Consider the following 18,714-nt stretch of genomic DNA (forward strand, 5'->3'; position numbering starts at 1 on the left):
TGTAGTTGCTTGTCTTGCAGGTTTAGTTTACTCAGTTACTTGAGTCTGAGCTCACTCTGCAGACATACTTGCAGTTTTAAGTTAAAATGTGTTGCTTGAGATAATGATATTTCAGTTTAATACCGCAATATGTCAACAGATATGCTACATAAGATTTCAGAAAAAGGATATATGTTAGTGATGTAGAGAGATGTTTTGCCTACATGGTGGGCAGACAACATTTAAAGTCTCATATGTTGCTAGCTTGCTCTTTAGATTTAGGTATGTTTAATAGATTTTTGAAATATTATTTTTTAATAAGTTTTTTAAATTACGTGCGACACTTTACTAGTTGAATAAAAGGAAGTACACAAATATGCTTTTTGCAGCGTCCAAATGTTTCAAACTGACAATATGAGATCAACCAAGTTAAGAAAAGCTGTGTGAGACGATCCACCCTCCTTAATGCCTTTCTCCGCCATCTGTTTTAGGTTTGCCATCCTATCCCTAACCACTTTCCCTCGTTTGTTCACCATCAGTTGCCCAATAGCATCTTGGATCTTCCCTCTGTCAGACTGATCTTCCACTTGAACCTCCACTCCCACCCTACAAACGTTGCACGCGAACATTGCGTTTCCATATTGGTCCCCCAAGAATGATCGGGAAATCATCGGCACACCTTCTGATATTGCCTCCATCGTCGAATTCCAACCATTGTGCGTTAAGAAAGCGCCAACCGCAGGATGAGAAAGCACCTCATCCTGTGGAACCCAATCGACGATCCGACCTCGATCAACTACCTCTTCACGAAACCCATCTGGCAGATCACCGGACTCGAATCCGCGGATGAGGCTCGGCCTGACCACCCAGATGAACGGGCGCTTACTGTCAGCCAGGCCCCAAGCCAACTCTACAAACTTGTGCGGGTCCATGGCAGCGAGGCTCCCAAAGCTGACATAGATCACGGAGCGAGGCACCTGCGTGTCCAGCCAGTCGAGGCACTGGTGATCTTGCTGAAACTGGTACAAGCTACTTTTGACCGGCGGCGTGAACTTGTTGAGAGGGCCGATGGCAAACACGGGGATGGGCATCTCCTCGCGGATCTTGTCCAGATCAGCCGCCTCGAGAGCTTCGAAGGTGTTGATTATGAGGCCGCTGGACTGCCGTGCTCCATCAACGGTGTGCCCGAGCAGGCTGGCGAAGTCGGCAAGGCTGCTCGTTTCGATGCGTTGCAGGTCTTTCACACGGAACGGTGGCAGCACGTCGACTGGGTCATTCCTGTGCTCCTCTGCCGTGGAAAGAAGACATTAAGAATTTTGGTTTTGGATGTCAGCATAATTAAAGATTTCAATTTGCTCTAGTTACCTTGGACAGGCATGTAGCCCTTCTCAATCAGTGTAGGGTAGGCGATGAAGTTCCGGAAGCTCGCCGCGCTGCTGGTCATGAATCCCAGCGCCGGCACGCCGAGCTCCCTCGCTACCGCCTGCGCCGAGTGCCAAATGACGTCGGTGATCACGCACTGGACGCCTCCTGCCTCCTCCTCAACAAGCAGCGCCGCCAGCCGCTCCTTGAACGGCGCCGCACAGCTCACGTTCAGCTCCATCACGAGTCTGGCGATGTCCTCCGACGCCACGAGATCCGTGGGCACAGGGACGGCCACAGACACGAAGCGGTAATCTGAGGGGTAGTCGGTCGGGTCTGGCGTGCGAAGATCCGTGTGGAACACGGTGACTGCGAAGCCGCCGGCGTGCAGAGCGCTGGCGAGCCGGAGCACCGGGTTGAAGTGCCCCTGGTACGGGAACGGGAAGAACACCACGCGGCGGCCGGCTCGGCTGGGTGAGGCCGCCATTGCGGCCGCTACTATCTGGATTAAGACTTACTATCGTGGTATTTAGAATCAGAGAAGACGGAAATGGGCGGCAAGGTTAAATTACTTTTCAGCGAGTGGCCAGCAAATGCTACATATATAAACAACTGTTGCTGATACTAAAAAAGGTCCAAGTGGGCCAGCTAAAGTCAGAGTTCTAGGGCCTCTATCACCCTCCTGTATGTCCCATCAAAACACGAGAAAATCAAGAATATATAGCTTCATATGGGCATCACTCGATCTCAGAACTGACAGTAGTAACGCTCTAGAACGGCCGTCCGGAGCCTCGACAAAATTCGGATACGCACGTGCCATCACTTGCTCAGTTTTCAACCATGCATATGTATCCTTCTTCTCGATCACCCTTCATCTTTTTCCAAGCATGTAACCTGGATTCCTTACCATTAATTGTTGCCGTCTGCTTTGCATGCTGCTCCTGCCCCCGGCGCACGGCCTGCTTTCTCTGCGCGACCGCGCGATGCACGCATGCTGCTCCCATATCCTCGCGCGGCGTGCAGCGTCATCTGCTACGACTACGAGCGCATTGCTCTTGCTTTCGCGTCCGCCGACCAAGGCCAAGCTCCTCCTTTGCCCAGCTCCATTTGCTGCTACTGCCCCTAGGCTGGCCGAGAGCAAGAGGTCAAGGGGAAGGGGAATAGAGGATATGTAGATTTTTTTATTGTTGCAGTAACTGGTTTACCATCACTACCGGAAACCCCATATATGCCGAGTGCCTAGGGTTTTGCCGAGTGCCAGAACACGGGCACTCGGCAAAGAGTCAGTTTGCCGAGTGCCTAACCTTAGGCACTCGGCAAATTCACGGTACACGGCACACATTTTCTTTACCGAGTGCCGGCTCTCGGCAAACGTTAGGCACTCGACATACATAATCTTTGCCGAGGGCCATTGGGCTCGCACACGGCAAAGGCTGCACATGTGCCCAGCACGCGCGACGAACGTGCGCTGGCCGTTAGGTCGGCTGACGGCCGTTACTATATGCCGAGTGCTAACCTTTTGGCACTCGGCAAAATCAGAACTTCGCAAAGATTGTTTCGCCGAGTGCCTATTGTCTAGCACTCGGCATAGATCCGTTTGCCGAATGCCAAAAGGGCAGCGCTCGGCAAACATGTTGCACTTTTTTAGTTTTTTGCGTTCCAAATTTTTTATTCTCTCCTCAAATTTGAAAAATTAATCCCTGGTAATATATGATACGTTTATCGATTGGTTTACTATATTCCGTTATTTTATTCTGTTTGCGGGGAATAATTGGTCGAAGTTAATTATAAATTAGAAGTGGGTCGAAATTTTGAAATCTTTTAAAGAAAAATTGATATTCATGTAACTGAATCAAAACTAAGGCCGTATGTAGGAAAGGACTTCAAAGTTGAAACATCTTGACCACGAAACTTGACCACAAACGTGTGCACAGACGTTCGAAAAAAATTAAAAATAGCAAACGATGTCTGAAATTTATGGAACTTGTTGAAATGTCAAGATTTCATGCTGGGAGAGTGTCAAAAAAAATTAACAGCGTTTCGGACAAGCAATAGCATACGCTGCTTACAAAGCGGAAGATCTCCGAAGAAGTTTCAAAGAGATGCGGAGTATCCAGCAGGATTAGTAGTTGAAATGATAGTCACATAAGGTTTACACTATGAAACTTTTTGTATAGACAACTAACAACAAAATATGTGTCCTGTGAAATTTTAGTTAATTTTTGAGTCCGTTATATATTTTCTTAATTTTCTTTGCACTTATTGAAAATGAATATATTTAGTTTGAATTTGAGGTTGAAACGCATGAAATAATACGTTTTTCGCATAAATTTATGAAACATAAAATGTTGAGTCATTTTGGAAAGTTAACTAAATCACATTCAATAAAATTTTGTTAAACACGTGATGAAAACGAATTTGTTGATATAAATTGAATTTAACTGTGAAACACATGAAATAATAGATTTTTTGCATAAAATCATAAAACATGAAATATGAATTGTTGTAATTTGAATTTGAACTAATACGGCATGAAATAATGGATTTTTTTGAATTCGTATCTTAATTTTAAATTTTTTTGCAACTATTCTCTTAGATTTCATTTTTCTATAAAATTCTTTGCCGAGTGCCGCTGATCTAGCACTCGGCATAGCCTTTGTTTGCCGAGTGCCAGATCACGGCACTCGGCAAAAGGGGGAAAATAACCCCACCGGGTGCGCCAACACTTATCATTTCACGCGCCCGGCCACCACCCCGCCCACGCCCCCACGCCGTGTGACGTCGCCGCCGGCCGCCGTCGCCGCCTCCACTGCGTCGCCGGCGCCTCCCCGCCACCTCCCGGCGCCCGAGGGCACGTCCCCCCGCAGCCGGAAGCCGCGTCCCAGTGCCGGCGGCCGCCTCCCCGCCGGCCGTGGCCGCGTCCCGGCCCGAGGCCACCTCCCTCGCCGCCGACGCCTTCCTCGCCGCCGGTCCGTCTCCGCTGCTGACCCTCCGCCGAGCCATCTCCGCTGCATCCCCGCCGCCTCCCGGCCATCGGGCCGTCGCCGGCGCCTCCCCGCCGCCTCCCAGTGCCCGAGGGCACCCTCCCGCGGCCAGAAGCCGCGTCCCAGCTCCGGCGGCCGCCTCCCCACCGGCCGTGGCCGCGTCCCGGCCCGAGGCCGCCTCCCTTGCCACCAAGGTAATTTTTTTAATTTATTTAGTGTACTTTGTTAGTTTATTTAGCTTAATTTGTTAGTTTGTTTAGATAGTTTATTTAGATTTTTAGTTAGATGTTAACTAGAATTCAATTAGAATTTAGATATTGATAACTAAATAGGATAATTTAGGTAGGTTAATTGTTTATTTAGTTTTTAAGTCTGGTTTAGTTTATTTACATATTGATAAGTAAATTAGATATTTAGTTAGTTTATTTTAGATTATATAGATATTGATAACTAAATTAGGGTTTAGTTTATTTAGATATTGATAACTAAATTAGATATTTAGTTAGTTTATTTAGTTTTATAATTGGTATTAGTCGGTTATTGATAACTATATTTTGAAAACCTCCCCGTGAATATGGTTGTCGGCCATCGTGCTGTGAATATGGTTGCCAGCCTTTGTGCCTTTTTTTGTTGCAGGTTTTGTAAACCTCCCCGTGCAAGGGAGGTGCTGCCGAAATTTTAGCTGACTTTGGGGTTTGTGATTTTGCAGGAGCTAGGAGTTGGGTGTTGCACCGTCCGTGAGCCGCCACTTTGCAGGACAGGAAGGTGAGCACTACATAAACCTCTATTTTTATATCATGTTCGTAGTTCACGTAACCCGGTTAGGCGTCTCCCGTTCGAAACAGATACGGTTCGAAATATGTAGATTTATACATATCTATGGCCGTATCTGGGTCGAATTGTCCATGTTATTTGGACAGCCCGATGATGCGTAGATGGGGTTAGTTTCCATGGTCCGCTTCCATCCGAGACAGAATCTTGGCAACATCTCTCCATTGTTCTCCGGATACACAATTTCCCTTCCGGGACGTGTATCTCGAGAACAGCGGGGAGGTGCTGCCGAAATTTTGTCTCGGATTGGAGGGGATCATGGAAACTGACCTCATCTACGTATGGTCGGGTGGGATTAGGACCTATCTTTACCTACTAGAGTCTAAGCCGAACTTCTACATGTATTTAAATTTGATAGTAGTCGCTGATATCTTGGAAGATGGATGACCGTGAGTGGATGTACACCGGCTGGGTAACTCGAGCTAGCATGACCAATGAATGGATTGAGAAGATCTTTCCACCCGCCTTCTTCAATCCGATGCAGCATTTGCTTCTACATCTTCCGTATGAGGCACGGATGGGGGGCCTGTGCAGTACCGTTGGTGCTATCCAATTGAGAGATGTCAGAAGGTCCTTCGAACGAAATGCAAAAATAAATGTAAAATTGAAGCTTCTATTGCAGAGTCATATATTTTGGAGGAGGTGTCAAACTTCACAACCAAATACTATGGTGACAATCTTCCTAGCGTGCATAATCCACCCCCTCGTTACAATGCTGGCGATAATGAATCGAGACTCAGCATCTTTCGAGGACAACTTGGAAGTGCAAGTGATGCGAGGTACAAGACCTTGAACCATAAAGAGTGGCGTTGTATCATGCTATATGTGTTGACCAACCTTTCCGAGGTGGAGCCGTATATTGTGTAAGTACTCAACATTGTGCCCAATTCACTAGTTTCCGTTTCACAAGTTTCCACTACTTAGCATACAACCCTCTTTGTCATTTTTGATATAGCGAATTTCAACGACTATTTTGGCGTCGCTCAAGGGCTCCAACCCCGATAGAAATGGAGAGTCTTCTTAAGAATGGCGCGGGAAATTCACAACCCGATTTCGTTGTCCTCGAACTATATGACAAACTATCGTGCATACGCTTGCAGGGCCAAACTGATTCGTCCATGAGTGCCGAGTTGAGACAAGTTGCCAATGGTTTTAGCTACAGGGTCAAGTCGTTTAACGTTTATGATGTGAATGGATATCGCTTCCACACAATGACATATGAGCAGAGTCGACCCAATCGAAGAACCACTAATACCGGTGTTTTTACGCTAGGTCAAGACGGAGTCGAGTATTACGGAAGAGTTGAACAAATATACGAACTCAAGTTTCATGGTTCTGTACCGCTCACTCCAGTCATTTTCAAATGCCATTGGTTTGATCCAACATTAACAAGACATACCCCTAGTGTTGGCCTAGTCGAAATTCGACAGGATTCAACGTTACAAGGCGAAGATGTGTACATTGTGGCTCAACAAGCCATACAAGTTTATTATCTCTCATACCCGTGCCAATCCGACCACCATCTTCGGGGTTGGGATGTTGTGTATAAAGTATCGCCACACGGCAAACTACCTCTCCCAAACAACGAAGATTACAACAATGATGGAGAGTTTTTTCAAGAAGAAGGGCTACAAGGCAGTTTCGTGATAGACTTATCCGACGAGATTGGAATGGAAGTCGACAATGAAAGGGAAGTTGACGAGGAAGGTGGAGATGAGGTTCAAAATATTCAGGACTTACAATTACTAGAGTGACTACGTTTAGGCAGAGACAGTGAAGACGACATTACTCCTTCGGATTCTGCTGGTTATGTTAACATAGCTGATAGTGATGATGAGGATTACAATCCAGCTAATCCCGATTATGACGAATACTTTTAAAACATGTAGGGCTCACCAGGCTTGCTACAAGCTGGTGAAGGACATGCACTACGAGGTGCGTATCCAGGACGTCGTTGTGTATTGCGCCGAGTACGAGAAGAGGAGTGTCAAGAAACCAGCCGCAAGGGACATATTCCTCACGCGAGACCAGTACTTAAGGGTAAATAAATGTCATCTCTATTCATTTATCTTGTATTTGATAATACAATATGTCATGCACTTTATTACGTTTAGGTGCCTCCGAACTGGTGTGCAAACAAGGCTGAGTGCTGGTCTATGATGGTGGACAAGTGGATCAGCGAGAATTGGGCCCGCCAGCACGCCTTATGCCGGGAGCGCCGCTTGATGATGCCGGGTCCGGCACATCATCAAGGGAGCCTTAGCCTCGGCGAGTACAAGAATACTTGGGTAAGTTCACTAATTTCTTCATTCTTTCTAAAACTATATTTTTAATTCTTACTAATCATCTTGTTGACTTCTTGGCAGTCGGAGTCTCATCCAGGCCAGTCTTGCAACGACTTCACGGCGTACGCCATGTCTCACATGGGCAGGGCGAAGTCGGACGTGGCCTACAACCCGGCGGCTCCACCAGAGGCATACACAAACCCAAGCATCCACGCGCGCATCAATGCGTACACGGAGGTGGGAAGGGCGCTCCACGGGGAGACTTGGGATCCGACCACCGCGCTCCACGGGGAGACTTGGGATCCGACCACCGCGCATCAATGAGGGCGGGACAAGGGAAGAAGCACGGGCGGTACTTGATCGCCAACAGCTTGGTCGATACGGCGAGTACGCCCAGTCTCTCGTAGCTTAGGGCAAGTACCACCGACTCGACCCCGCCCATACGCCTACGGCCTGAGACTTCAGTGGCTAGCGTGCACCAGAGACAGGTTAGTTTAGATTTAGTTGCCGTTCTATGATTAAAATGAAATTTTGCTTCGTATTGTAACATGGAGCTTTAAATCTTGTAGGCCGAGATGGAGGCAAAGTTTGAGGAGGAGAGGAGGTGCCGAATGGAGATCGTGGCCAAGCTGGAGCAGGAGCGGAAGCTGAGGGAGGAGCAGTCGGTTATGTTGCAGAGCATGGTCACCTGGATGCAAGGACTTGGCGCGTCGATGAACTATGCGACGCCGCCTCCTCCCTTCGTCTTACCAGCTCAGCCTTACTTTCCTGCAGGACCTTCTGACACTCCCGTGAGTATGCTTTGTTTGTAAATATTATTATATTTTTGTTATGCTTCTTCAATTTATTGGCGATCCCGCAGAATCAGATCTCGTTCGTTCAGCTCAATATTTAATCTTCGTAGTACTGCGTCGATAAGGGAAAACGGTAGCGGTATATGATTTTTGTGCTCTTCTGAATTATGATACGTTGTACTATATCCTGCTCAATAACAAATAGTTGGTCCTAATGTGGCCACTGTTTAATGTCAAGAACTTAAGATGCACGTACAGGAACTAGAAGCTCACAATTGGACATCCAGCTTGCTTATAGTTCTTATTGTTTCTTCTTGTACTGTCCATTATGCAACCTGCTATATTGAGTCCATGATCTTTGGACTTTGACTATTTGTGGCCTATGTGTATAATAGTAGAACATAAAATAGTCACAGTCTCTTCTTTTTATTTGTGGCCCCGTGAGTATGCTTTGTTTGTAGATATTATTATATTTTTGTTATGCTTCTTCAATTTATATGTTCCTATTTGCAGAATCAGTCGTGGAACGCATCGAACAATCCTCCTCCGGACCAGAACTCGCCGGCGGCCCAGTGGCCATCTTCGTCCCCCAGACCTGAGCAATGAGTGTCTTGTAGTACTACTGTATTGGACTTATTATATGTATCAGACTATATTCTATGTGATGGACTTGTGTTATGTATCAGACTCGTGTTATGTATTGGACTTGTGATATATGTGATGGACTGTGTTATTTGTATCGATGTCATTCTCGTAATTGTCAATTATATGTGATGGACTATAACTGCCTGTAATGACCTGCATTCATATATATTTCTGTCGTATTTGTATGGAAAAACAGAGAAAACAGAAACAAAAAAAAATTCACCACTTTGCCGAGTGTTTAAGCCAAAACACTCGGCAAAGGGGCCTGCCCAGGTCAGCAGCGCAGCAACTTTGCCGAGTGCTAAAGTACTGGCACTCGGCAAAGATTTGAAAGTTTGCCGAGTGCCAGCACTTGGTAAAATAGCCACGTGGCCGCACCCTGACGCGGGCACTTTACCGAGTGCCATAATCCAGCACTCGGCAAAGCGGCCACATGGCGGGCCCCCCCCGGCGCAGGGACTTTGCCGAGTGTCGGACTAGGACACTCGGCAAAACTTCAAACTTTGCTGAGTGTCTGCCGTTAGACACTTGGCAAAGCGCCGGACCAGGGGTGGCGCCACGTGGCTTATTTACCGAGTGCCCATGATACGACACTCGGCAAAGTCCGCATTGCCGTGGGATTCTTTGCCGAGTGTTACACTCTGCAAATACTTTGCCGAGTGTAACCTGTCCTTTGCCGAGTGTAACTGACACTCGGCAAAGTTTGGAAATCCGGTAGTGCATGTGATTGTTGTTTCTTAGTGGTGCAACATAAGATTTTGAGATGTTTGTAGTGGGTGATTTTGGGTGTTGCAGCTGCAGAGTTTGAGCTAAATGCTAATTTTTAGATTAGACTTTCTATGTTGCAATTATTCTTGATGATGTTGGGATTATAATTTCTGGATGTTGCAGTACCACGTAATGTCTGATGGCTGATGCAATACTCTCCTCTTTGCTATTGATGAATGTTTACATATCTTTTTCCCACTATTCAACTAAATGGTCGCTTAGTCTGTTTACACAACGTTTAAATGCTACATAGTGGTACATCATTTTCGTTTAATCTATTGTTTTGACGGTTTGAACACCCGTTTTGCCCAAATAATAGGCTAAATGGCAGTTGATCCCAGGCTGTTTACCGTTTAGCGTTTGAAATAATACTGGTTTTTTTCCATGTTACGTATGCTAGCTTTTCATGTAACGATTGAGTGATTGAGCATCCATGGGAAATTTTCCGTGGACGCCTAGGCGACAGTAGTTCCGCAGAACTAAATCTCCTAAAATTACAGGTCCCAATAATATGATCCAGATTATTAGACAATCACTCAAATATTAAATGAAGTAACAGAAAAACAAAAAAAATATTATTTCCGAAATTTAGATGATCCAGAGAAATAAAAGGTCCCACTTGATTAGCCATGTGCATGCATGTGCGTGATGGTACTCCCAAAAGCTCAAGTATTGACTTCATATTTTTAGGACATCGCTCCGGTTTTGAAACGTGATTCGATCAGCCAATCGGCTCTTAGGCTATTCCCAATGCAGGATTTCATTGCACGATTTCATAGAGTGCCATGTTATCTATATACATTTGAGTTCGCGAATGAAATACGGCCCACCAATGCAAAGTTTTATTTCATAATTTCATAGACTAGTCATACCATTTAATTGTGAGGTATGAGATTTGGCGTAATTGCTTGAAATGAAACTCTGTAGCCCACAAAGCAAGTTTTAACCAGTTTCATAGTCTTGAAAATAGTGTATACAAAATTTCATCCTGATAAAACTCCTTCCCTCTCATTCTTCATAATTATCTTGGCATTTCATCACAAATGATGATGTGTCACTATATTTAATGCGCATGAAAGCTCTAAGAAACTTGCACAAGGATTAGCCTTAAAATTTGCCATCATCTCATTGCATCAAGTTTCAAGGATTGTTTCCATGTCTCAAGTAATATATGATTATTCAAGGCCTGCCGGGAGGAAGGATTATGATTCACATATACTTTAAAAATGATTTATTCATGTTGAATCTTGATTTCAAATCTCTATGGGCCATCTAACAAGCCCTCTCGTTGACAACACGATTCAGTTATTTTGAACAATCATTGCGATACCCGAACAGAAAAGAAATGAACTAAAAGGTGCAAAGCTTAAGCGATGTAAAGTGCTCTCTCTTCTAGAAAGAATCAACCCCATACAGTGAAATGGGGAGGGGGTATTTATACCCCCACCTCCGCTACATGATTCCAGAAATGCCCCTAACTGCCCACGATTTTCGAAGAATATTCTAGGCCGCTGGTAATTTCTGGAGGGCAGAGTATACAAATTGACTCATATTACAAAATCATGCTTCTCATGTGATCTCGTGGGTGAACTTTGATCCCGAACCCTTGCGCTCCTCGGGACCCAACCTTCAAGAGGGGTGTTCATGGCTCACGAAGGTCGTGTGCAGCGATCCTTCCTTGCTACAAGTGAGAAGTCTTGAGGGAGATTCTGTGTGGTCTGGTTCCCTTCTCTTACCTGAAGGTTCTGAAAGGTTTTTGATACTCTTATGAAGCTTCTTTGTAACCTTCGCTCATCTGTGCGTTTCCTCCTGCAAAGCCAAGAAGGGCAGAAAGCATGTCTAGAAAGGGTTATCACTGTGACTGTAAGTTGCTCCCAACCTCCAGCTCACCTTTGATCAGATCTCTAACTTCGGCCATGCCTTCTCAGAGGCGACGGCCGACTCTGACGGGCTTTAACCCTTGAAAAGTTTTTTTCCTATTATCCTCTGACAAAACATCTCCCTTGAACGTCAGAGTTTGGCACGAGGTGAAGGTTGGGACCTCATATATGCTGTATTCTAGTTGGTTGTCGCTTGGGCTGCCCCTTGCTTTTACCGCTGGCCGTTACTATGCTTTTTACCCACCCTATGGGGGGGGGGGGGGTGGCCAGTCACTTTCACACCCTCAACACTTACAAACCTTTTCTACTATTTTTTACTTGTGACACGAGTCGTGGATCAATTCATTGCCGCCTTCGTGATTTAAAAATCAACTGTTTATTGGAACTTTGTATGTGAATAGCAAGCTTCATTTTCTTAGGATTAGATGTTGTGGCTTTTAGTTATATAGATCTGCTTTCTAGGAATGTCTTGTGTGAAAGTGATAGGTAAGCTAGCCAAAGGTGAAGGAGCTAGTGCACCAGTTCAAGATTCGAACAAGCCCTCGGAGAGGAGGAGCATCTGTCTCAGGTTGATGTGGACCTATCTCAGCTAATGGGTCGTGATAGACCTGAAGCGACCTTGCGATTTGGTTCTTCACTTGTTACGAAGTCCCTCATAAGATCTTATGTTGGAAAAGGGTATTTTGAAGCTGGTGTTTGCCAAGCCCCAGAGGGAGAGGATATGCCTGACCCTCGCGAAGGTGAAACTGTTGTGTTTCATAATTTGTTTTCACATCTAGCCTTTGCTTCCCCCTTGACCCCGTAGTGCTAGAGATACTTCCAAGATACAACGTCAAGATGCATTATCTGACACCAAATGCCATTATTCAGTTTTCCAAGTTCTTATGGGCAGTCAAGACCTTTGAAGGTCCGATTCTGTTAGATGCTTTCTGTAGATTTTACGAACTACATCCCCATGGTCATAAGATTTCATTCGAAGGTGTGGATCAGGTTTTCAGTGCTGGGCACACATTAAAACATGCTGAAGATGGATCTTTTGTATTCTTTTTTCCTGTCTATGTAAATGAGCTCATGTTACCTAACCCGGGATTGTCGGTGTTTACCGCCAAGCTTGCTCAGGGATACCCTTAGTAGTAAGGTTTGTAGGTAGGGATCGACTGCTCTGGAACTCGATGGTGCAAGGAACACAAAGATTTAGATAGGTTCAGGCCGCGAGTTGCGTAATACCCTACGTCCTGTGTGGTTGTTTGTATTGCCTTAGGTGTTGATGTTTTTTGAGGGGGTCCCTGCCCGCCCTTATATATCCGGGGGGACAGGGTTACATGGAAAGTCCTAGCCAAGTACAGTTGGAATCCTACTACAACTCAATCGGGTAGTTTCCTTTGTACTGCAGCTAGTTCTACGCCTATTCAGGTAGTTACAAGAGAGGTAAGATACATCCATGAGCTATCTCTTACTCTAGAACATTCTATGCCTATAACCAGTCCCGCTACCCCGGGTCTGACAAGCCTCCGAGCTCTTGGTAGTCGAGTCCTGCAGGCGTCGGGTACTTGGTTGGGCGTCTTAGAGTCCTTCAAGTAGTCAGAACATCCTTCTGGTTGCTTCTGGGCCTTCCTTCAAATACGTCGAGTAGTCCTTCAAGTACTTCCGGTTACTTCGAGGCTGTTAAGTGCTCAAGCCCCGAAATCTTGATCATATATGGTGTGCGAAGTTCTCGCACTCCATATGGAGTAGCCCCCAAGCCATAGGTTGAATCACAGAATCGGGCTGAGGGTCACTTCAGTCTTTTTCTTTCATTATTTTCCAAAAAAATTGAAAAATAAATCTCTGATGCACATATCCCGCAGCCCCCGAGCCTAAAATCAAAATTCTCTTTTTCTGCGGGTAGCCCCCGAGCAAAGATTTAGAATTAAGGATCTAAGACGTGGCATCAGATTTTATTCTTTCAGAATATCTGTAGGATTAATCAGATCTAGTATCCGAAATGGCCTCTTTTTCAGGTAAAAAATCCCAGAAAAATAATTCAATTGGATACGCCACACTGATTGCACCCGAAATATCTTCAGAAATAAAACTCGGGATGTATATCTTTTTACTGTATGCTCACATGGGATTGTACTGTATGGAGAATCTGCATTATTGCGTCTATAAGTGCTGCCACTGTTGTTGACGCGAGATGATAACATACCAAGCCCAGGAGCCCCGTACGCCAAGCCCGAACTGAACTTGATTTGAACTAAGGCGTGCCAGTCAATTTGACCTGTAAATTGACAAGAAAACAACAAACCGTCAAATTCAAGAGTGTATCGGGTGGATTTCCGAATCACTCTTACGCGGGGTATCGGCAAGGTTCTGTCGATATAGAAGACGACGAAAGATTGGATACGATAAGCGTGGAATAAAAGCGATCTACAAGGGATCGGCAATGAGCTGCCGATGCCGATAAGCAACTAGACGGCTAGATCCAAAGCCAACACGTGCCAGGTAACAGTGTACAAACCCACGAATGTATGGATCTGAACAAAGTTAAGCTTATGATCAGATCTAATCGGCTTTACAAGATTTACCGTGATAAACAAGGAGTTTACAGCCGATTAAACAGATCACTAAGCCAGGTAGTTTGTGAATGAATCTAAATGAGCAAACAGCGATGCGCCCGAGATCAAAGCTTAGATAAATTCGATAAATTTTGAATAGATCTGAACGAAGCCACAGCGATGCACCCGGAAGCTGAAGCTAAGATTTACTCAGTAAATGAAAACTTACCAGCAAACCAAGTCGCTCGAATGTGAGGCATCCTTGATCAGCTTGAAAGAACTCACAGAAAGAAAAAGATGGTGAAGCCGCCGAAGAGAAAGTAAATTGCAAGTAGAGTAAATTTGTGTTTGTGGATGTGTATCAATCTTTACAATAGTCGGGGGACTCATATTTATACCCCACGCTAGCACAATCCTAGCCGATCATGGCAAAGAACAATTCTATCTTAAGGAATAAAAAACTATTCTAAAAATAATATAACTCTTGCCAAACCGAAGCCAAAATATCTGTTCAACTTCCTCCTCTTCGGTCAGCAAGATCTTTGACCGTGGCACACGACCATCTCCCCAATTCCACTGATCGTACGACGTAGAACCTTTTCTCCTTTGCAACACTCTTCCTTGACACGTGCCAAAATCTAGTGTCAACAACTGTAGCATCACGGGTTGTCCTCCAGTAGGGTCCCTTGTGACTATAAAAGGTGGGTGAGAGGCCATTGCCAGAAGCACCAACGTCCAGAAGCTATGGCTTGCATTTGGTGTTCTTGCTCTCGCCCTCCTGAAGTTTGTGTAGTCCTTTACAGCAAAAGGTGCTAGAAGAGAACTTGCGAGTGACAAAAGAAGTCCCTACTACCTCATCCTGCAACCCCAATGCTCTTATCGGATCCATTCTGGAAATCATGTCCTTGCATATTCCAATGAGGTAGGTTCTTTGTCGATGGGTTGAGTCTTGTTGTGTCACATCCTTGAGGTTGCCTGTTTTTGGTTACCCAAGAACGGACATCTCTGGTAAGGAGACTTAATTTTGTCACAACATATTCAGGGAGAAGGAGAAATTTCTCCGCAAGATTCTACAAGAGATCTTGAGAGGCGATTACTGTAATTTGCCTCCAAACTCTTGAATCTTTTCCTCCCAAAATACGAGTATCATTATTCCCTTGATGGGAATAACAAGTTTGAACTTTGTCATGGCCTCAGGCCGATCTAGCTGCAGCAAGCCTCGACTAGAAGCTCCAAGAGATCCAGGAGGTGTGCGTGTAGACCTAAGTCGTTGTAATGTTTTTAGAAGGAAGTACCTGTTGGCATTTCTTAGCGTCGCCACTAGGAGGGGCTAGTTCCTAGCAACGCCGCCAAGGTAATGCCGTGTTGGTATATCTTAGCATTTACAGAAAGATCCGCAAGCACACGGATATACCGTTGTAGCATTTCACCCGGAAGTATTCAGGGTATTGTTATTTATATTTTCCCAAGGGATGGCTAGGTTGTGTAAAGATATTTACAAGTTCCATAACCATGACACTTATGAAGTAAGATGCAGACTACTGACTACACAGGGGTAAGTGATAAATAAAGGATAATCAGGGGTAATGTGACACACACAGAACAACCAACTCTCATGAATAAAGAATAAACAAGCACACCTAAGGTTAGTGGGAGCATAGGCACAGATTCCTAGTATACTATTCATGTTAGCAGATAAGTTATGTTAGCCACATTCTTAGAGCTGCAGGTGCCGGGAAATTAGGGACATCGGGGAGAATGACCCGCACTGGAGAACATCCGGTCCTGTTTCATCTTCGCATGAACTCCTACACGATACCCGAACGTCAGGGAGTACGCTAACCGAGAAGTAGCTTCCCGGCAGACCGACAGGGCTGTCACCACCTGCGGTCTACCCCAGTCACACCATGGAGCACCATCATCTTCGTAGAATCCCGCAAACCCGGGCACCATGCCAGCATATGAGGTCACTACCCTAGCACCCCCGGGTCCCCCACCCTTCGGATGGACAGGTAAGATGCTAAGGTAAGCCCGAAAGCACAACGAACCGATATCCTTGCCCAGATCATCTGGTCTAAGAAAGCAACTAGTATAACTTGATGAAGCATTGATCAAGGCTAAGCAAGCTACGAACATAGCAAGATAACCAAGAATGAGCTCAATATGAATAGCATAACGAAAGTCGGAATACAAAGCCATACTAGAGGCCAAGGATTGCTCGCCGACACCGAGGACGACTGGATTTGCTAAGGAGATGAAGTACTAGCCTATCTCCACTACCCTAAGGAGTACAAGTCACAAGGGAGTGTGAGAGAGAGGCCTTCAAGTGGTGGGTGTGGTGTGAGAGAGGAGAGGCCCCTTTTATAGCTTGAGAGGTCGGTTCCCGCCATCTCCTTGTATGGAAACATGCCAAACCGCCTTTAGGAGGATAAGATCAGCCTTCCCGCCAAAATTCACCGGGAGAAATTTCCAAGTGGACCGGCCGACCCCCTTTGGCCGCCTCTAGCCACCGCCTTCGTCTGGGTTGCTGCCTGGTGGGTCCTGATGTCAGATGGTCGGTGCCGGGGCTTGGTTGGTCAGTTTGGTCTGGTTTGTGACCCTCCTTTGCATGCGTTATGCAGGACGCGATCGTCTGTGACTTTGTCTGTGTATTCGTCGTGTTTTCTTCTTATTCCGAACTTGTGCTCCTGGAAACATAAATCTTCGAAAACAACTATGGAGCTAGGTTAGTGATACAAATATGTCAGAAAGAGGTATAGTTTTCTTCTTTTGTTGGTATAGTTGATGGTCATATTTCGCACTTAATGACCGTCGACAACACCCCCAAGCTAGCCTTTTGCTCGTCCCGAGCAAAATAAGGCGCTCGTTGTTGATCAGGAGTTGCTAAAATGTTGAATTTCCAACTCATACTTAGGCACAACCGAATGCTTCTTACCTTGATTTTGAATAAGTTGGCCTTTGTTCTTACCTCTTACCTTACTCCTGTGGTGCTTATAGCTTCCCCTCATCTTTGGCGGTTGAGAGTTAGAACGGTATCATAGAGTGCTCATATTTCTCTCTTTAGTTCAACCATCAATCCGGAGGTTTTGTAAAGTTTTTCAAAAGAAATTTATAATGTTTCTCAGATGATCTCTCGGATCGCTCAATGTGTATAATTCATCACCAAGGCTTTTTATTATGCCTTTCTTCCTCAACCTATCTCTAATGGCTGTTTTTATGGAGCTGTTGGTATGGAGGATTTGAAGGCATACCTGCTTCTCATGTTTTGCTAAGTCAAAAACCGGATCCAAAGGAGAAACAAGTTGTAAACCTTGATCAAGATGTGCAAGTGTGTGGATATTTTTGGTGGATGTGTATGAACTCCTTTTGTATGCACCATCTCTCCTTTTTCTTTCTTTCTTGGATAAGGGGCTATCTTTTGTTTCTTCTTTTTTTGACATGCCTAAGCATGTGGTATACCTTCGTTGGGTATGCATCTTTTATTTCTCTTTTTTTTTGACATGCCGAAGCATGTGGTATACGTTCTTTGGGTATGCATCTTTTATTTTCTTTTTGTTTAGCCCCCATATCCTTGATATATTTCTGAGAGAGAGTGGTGTCATACATGGACATGGAGTTTTTATTTTGTGGATGAATGTTTGCTCACTTCTAATGCAGAAGCATAGCATGTGGTGGAAATGTGTACGTGATCTTGATCATGGGAGTATGAAATGAATCTCACTAAGGGTCACAACAATTTGACAAAGCTCAATGAGATAGCAAGTTGCATATGTGGAAGGTTTTGTAATGAAAAACATCATCTGGCTTTGGATAGGAATTTTCATATCATCGAGGAACTTTATTAAATTTTTGTGTTTTCAAAATTAAATACTACGGATATCAAGCATCACATAAGAGAGGATCATAGCAACTCTACTTAACCATATTATAGCTCACAACAATTTAGATTTGGATCATGCTTTCTACTACCCACAAGTTTCAAGTTTAAGGTTTGAACATTTTAAGCCAACAAACCCAAAACTAGGTAGAGCATAAAGTTGTAACTAAGCATATGAAGGAAATTAACAGAGCAACTATTCATCATCTCAACAAGGAAAACTTACACCATGCTTACTACACATATTAAAGGAAATATTTTTGGTGTTTTCTAAGTTTTGCAAATTTTTATTTGTTTTTAGTTATGCAAATTTTGTTGGATTTAATGATTTTGCAAATTTTTATGGGTTTCATGCAAGGTTATAAAAGCAGTAAAGATAAATGATACAAGTTACCTCTCGTGGGGGTCCTCCCCCAAGCTAGCTTCAAGCTTACTATGGCTGATCGGGGTTGAAACACGTCCAGTGGCAGTATGCCCTCCACTCCTCCTGTCGCTGCAATTGCAACTGCTCCATGCCGTGGATTCTCTTGCCAGTGTGACGCTGCCATGCTTGGGTAGTATCGATGTGTTGGTTCAGCGTCTCTTATATGTTGTCGCCCTGCACCAGTAGCTCACCTAGCTGCTGGGTTATGGCACCGAAACCACGGGATAAGGACGTCCGTCTGATGAGGTTCGGGGCTCCAATGGAGCTAGAACTGGTGGACCGGCGGCCTGGTGCCTACTGTGCCCACTCCTCAGTGCTGGCGTTGTGCCATGACGAACCACCGACCTC

The 18,714-nt window shown here is 45.0% G+C and overlaps 3 protein-coding genes across 4 annotated transcripts; 2 read left to right on the plus strand and 1 right to left on the minus strand.

Annotated features, from left to right (window-relative positions):
• Positions 1-380: 380 nt before the first annotated feature.
• On the minus strand, positions 381-1,831 carry LOC120684928 (DIMBOA UDP-glucosyltransferase BX9-like). Its single transcript, XM_039966787.1, has 2 exons — positions 1,345-1,831; positions 381-1,267 (listed from the first exon to the last, which is right to left on the minus strand). The coding sequence occupies exons 1-2, from the start codon at positions 1,826-1,828 to the stop codon at positions 381-383; spliced, it is 1,371 nt and encodes a 456-aa protein (XP_039822721.1). The 5' UTR covers positions 1,829-1,831.
• Positions 1,832-7,224: 5,393 nt separating this feature from the next.
• Positions 7,225-7,765, plus strand: LOC120684929. The gene is made up of 2 exons (XM_039966788.1): positions 7,225-7,444; positions 7,523-7,765. Exons 1-2 carry the CDS (start codon positions 7,313-7,315, stop codon positions 7,763-7,765), a joined length of 375 nt encoding a protein of 124 aa, XP_039822722.1. The 5' UTR covers positions 7,225-7,312.
• Positions 7,766-7,791: 26 nt separating this feature from the next.
• LOC120685919 lies at positions 7,792-9,029 on the plus strand. 2 transcript variants are annotated; one of them, XM_039968056.1, is made up of 4 exons: positions 7,792-7,929; positions 8,011-8,161; positions 8,192-8,232; positions 8,749-9,029. In XM_039968056.1, the coding sequence occupies exons 2-4, from the start codon at positions 8,017-8,019 to the stop codon at positions 8,839-8,841; spliced, it is 279 nt and encodes a 92-aa protein (XP_039823990.1). In that variant the 5' UTR covers positions 7,792-7,929; positions 8,011-8,016; the 3' UTR covers positions 8,842-9,029. The 2 variants fall into 2 exon arrangements, with proteins under 2 accessions (XP_039823990.1, XP_039823989.1); XM_039968055.1 differs by having other exon boundaries at positions 8,011-8,232; positions 8,749-9,019.
• Positions 9,030-18,714: the final 9,685 nt, after the last annotated feature.

This window comes from Panicum virgatum, chromosome 8N, assembly GCF_016808335.1.
Source record: "Panicum virgatum strain AP13 chromosome 8N, P.virgatum_v5, whole genome shotgun sequence".
NCBI lineage: Eukaryota > Viridiplantae > Streptophyta > Magnoliopsida > Poales > Poaceae > Panicum > Panicum virgatum.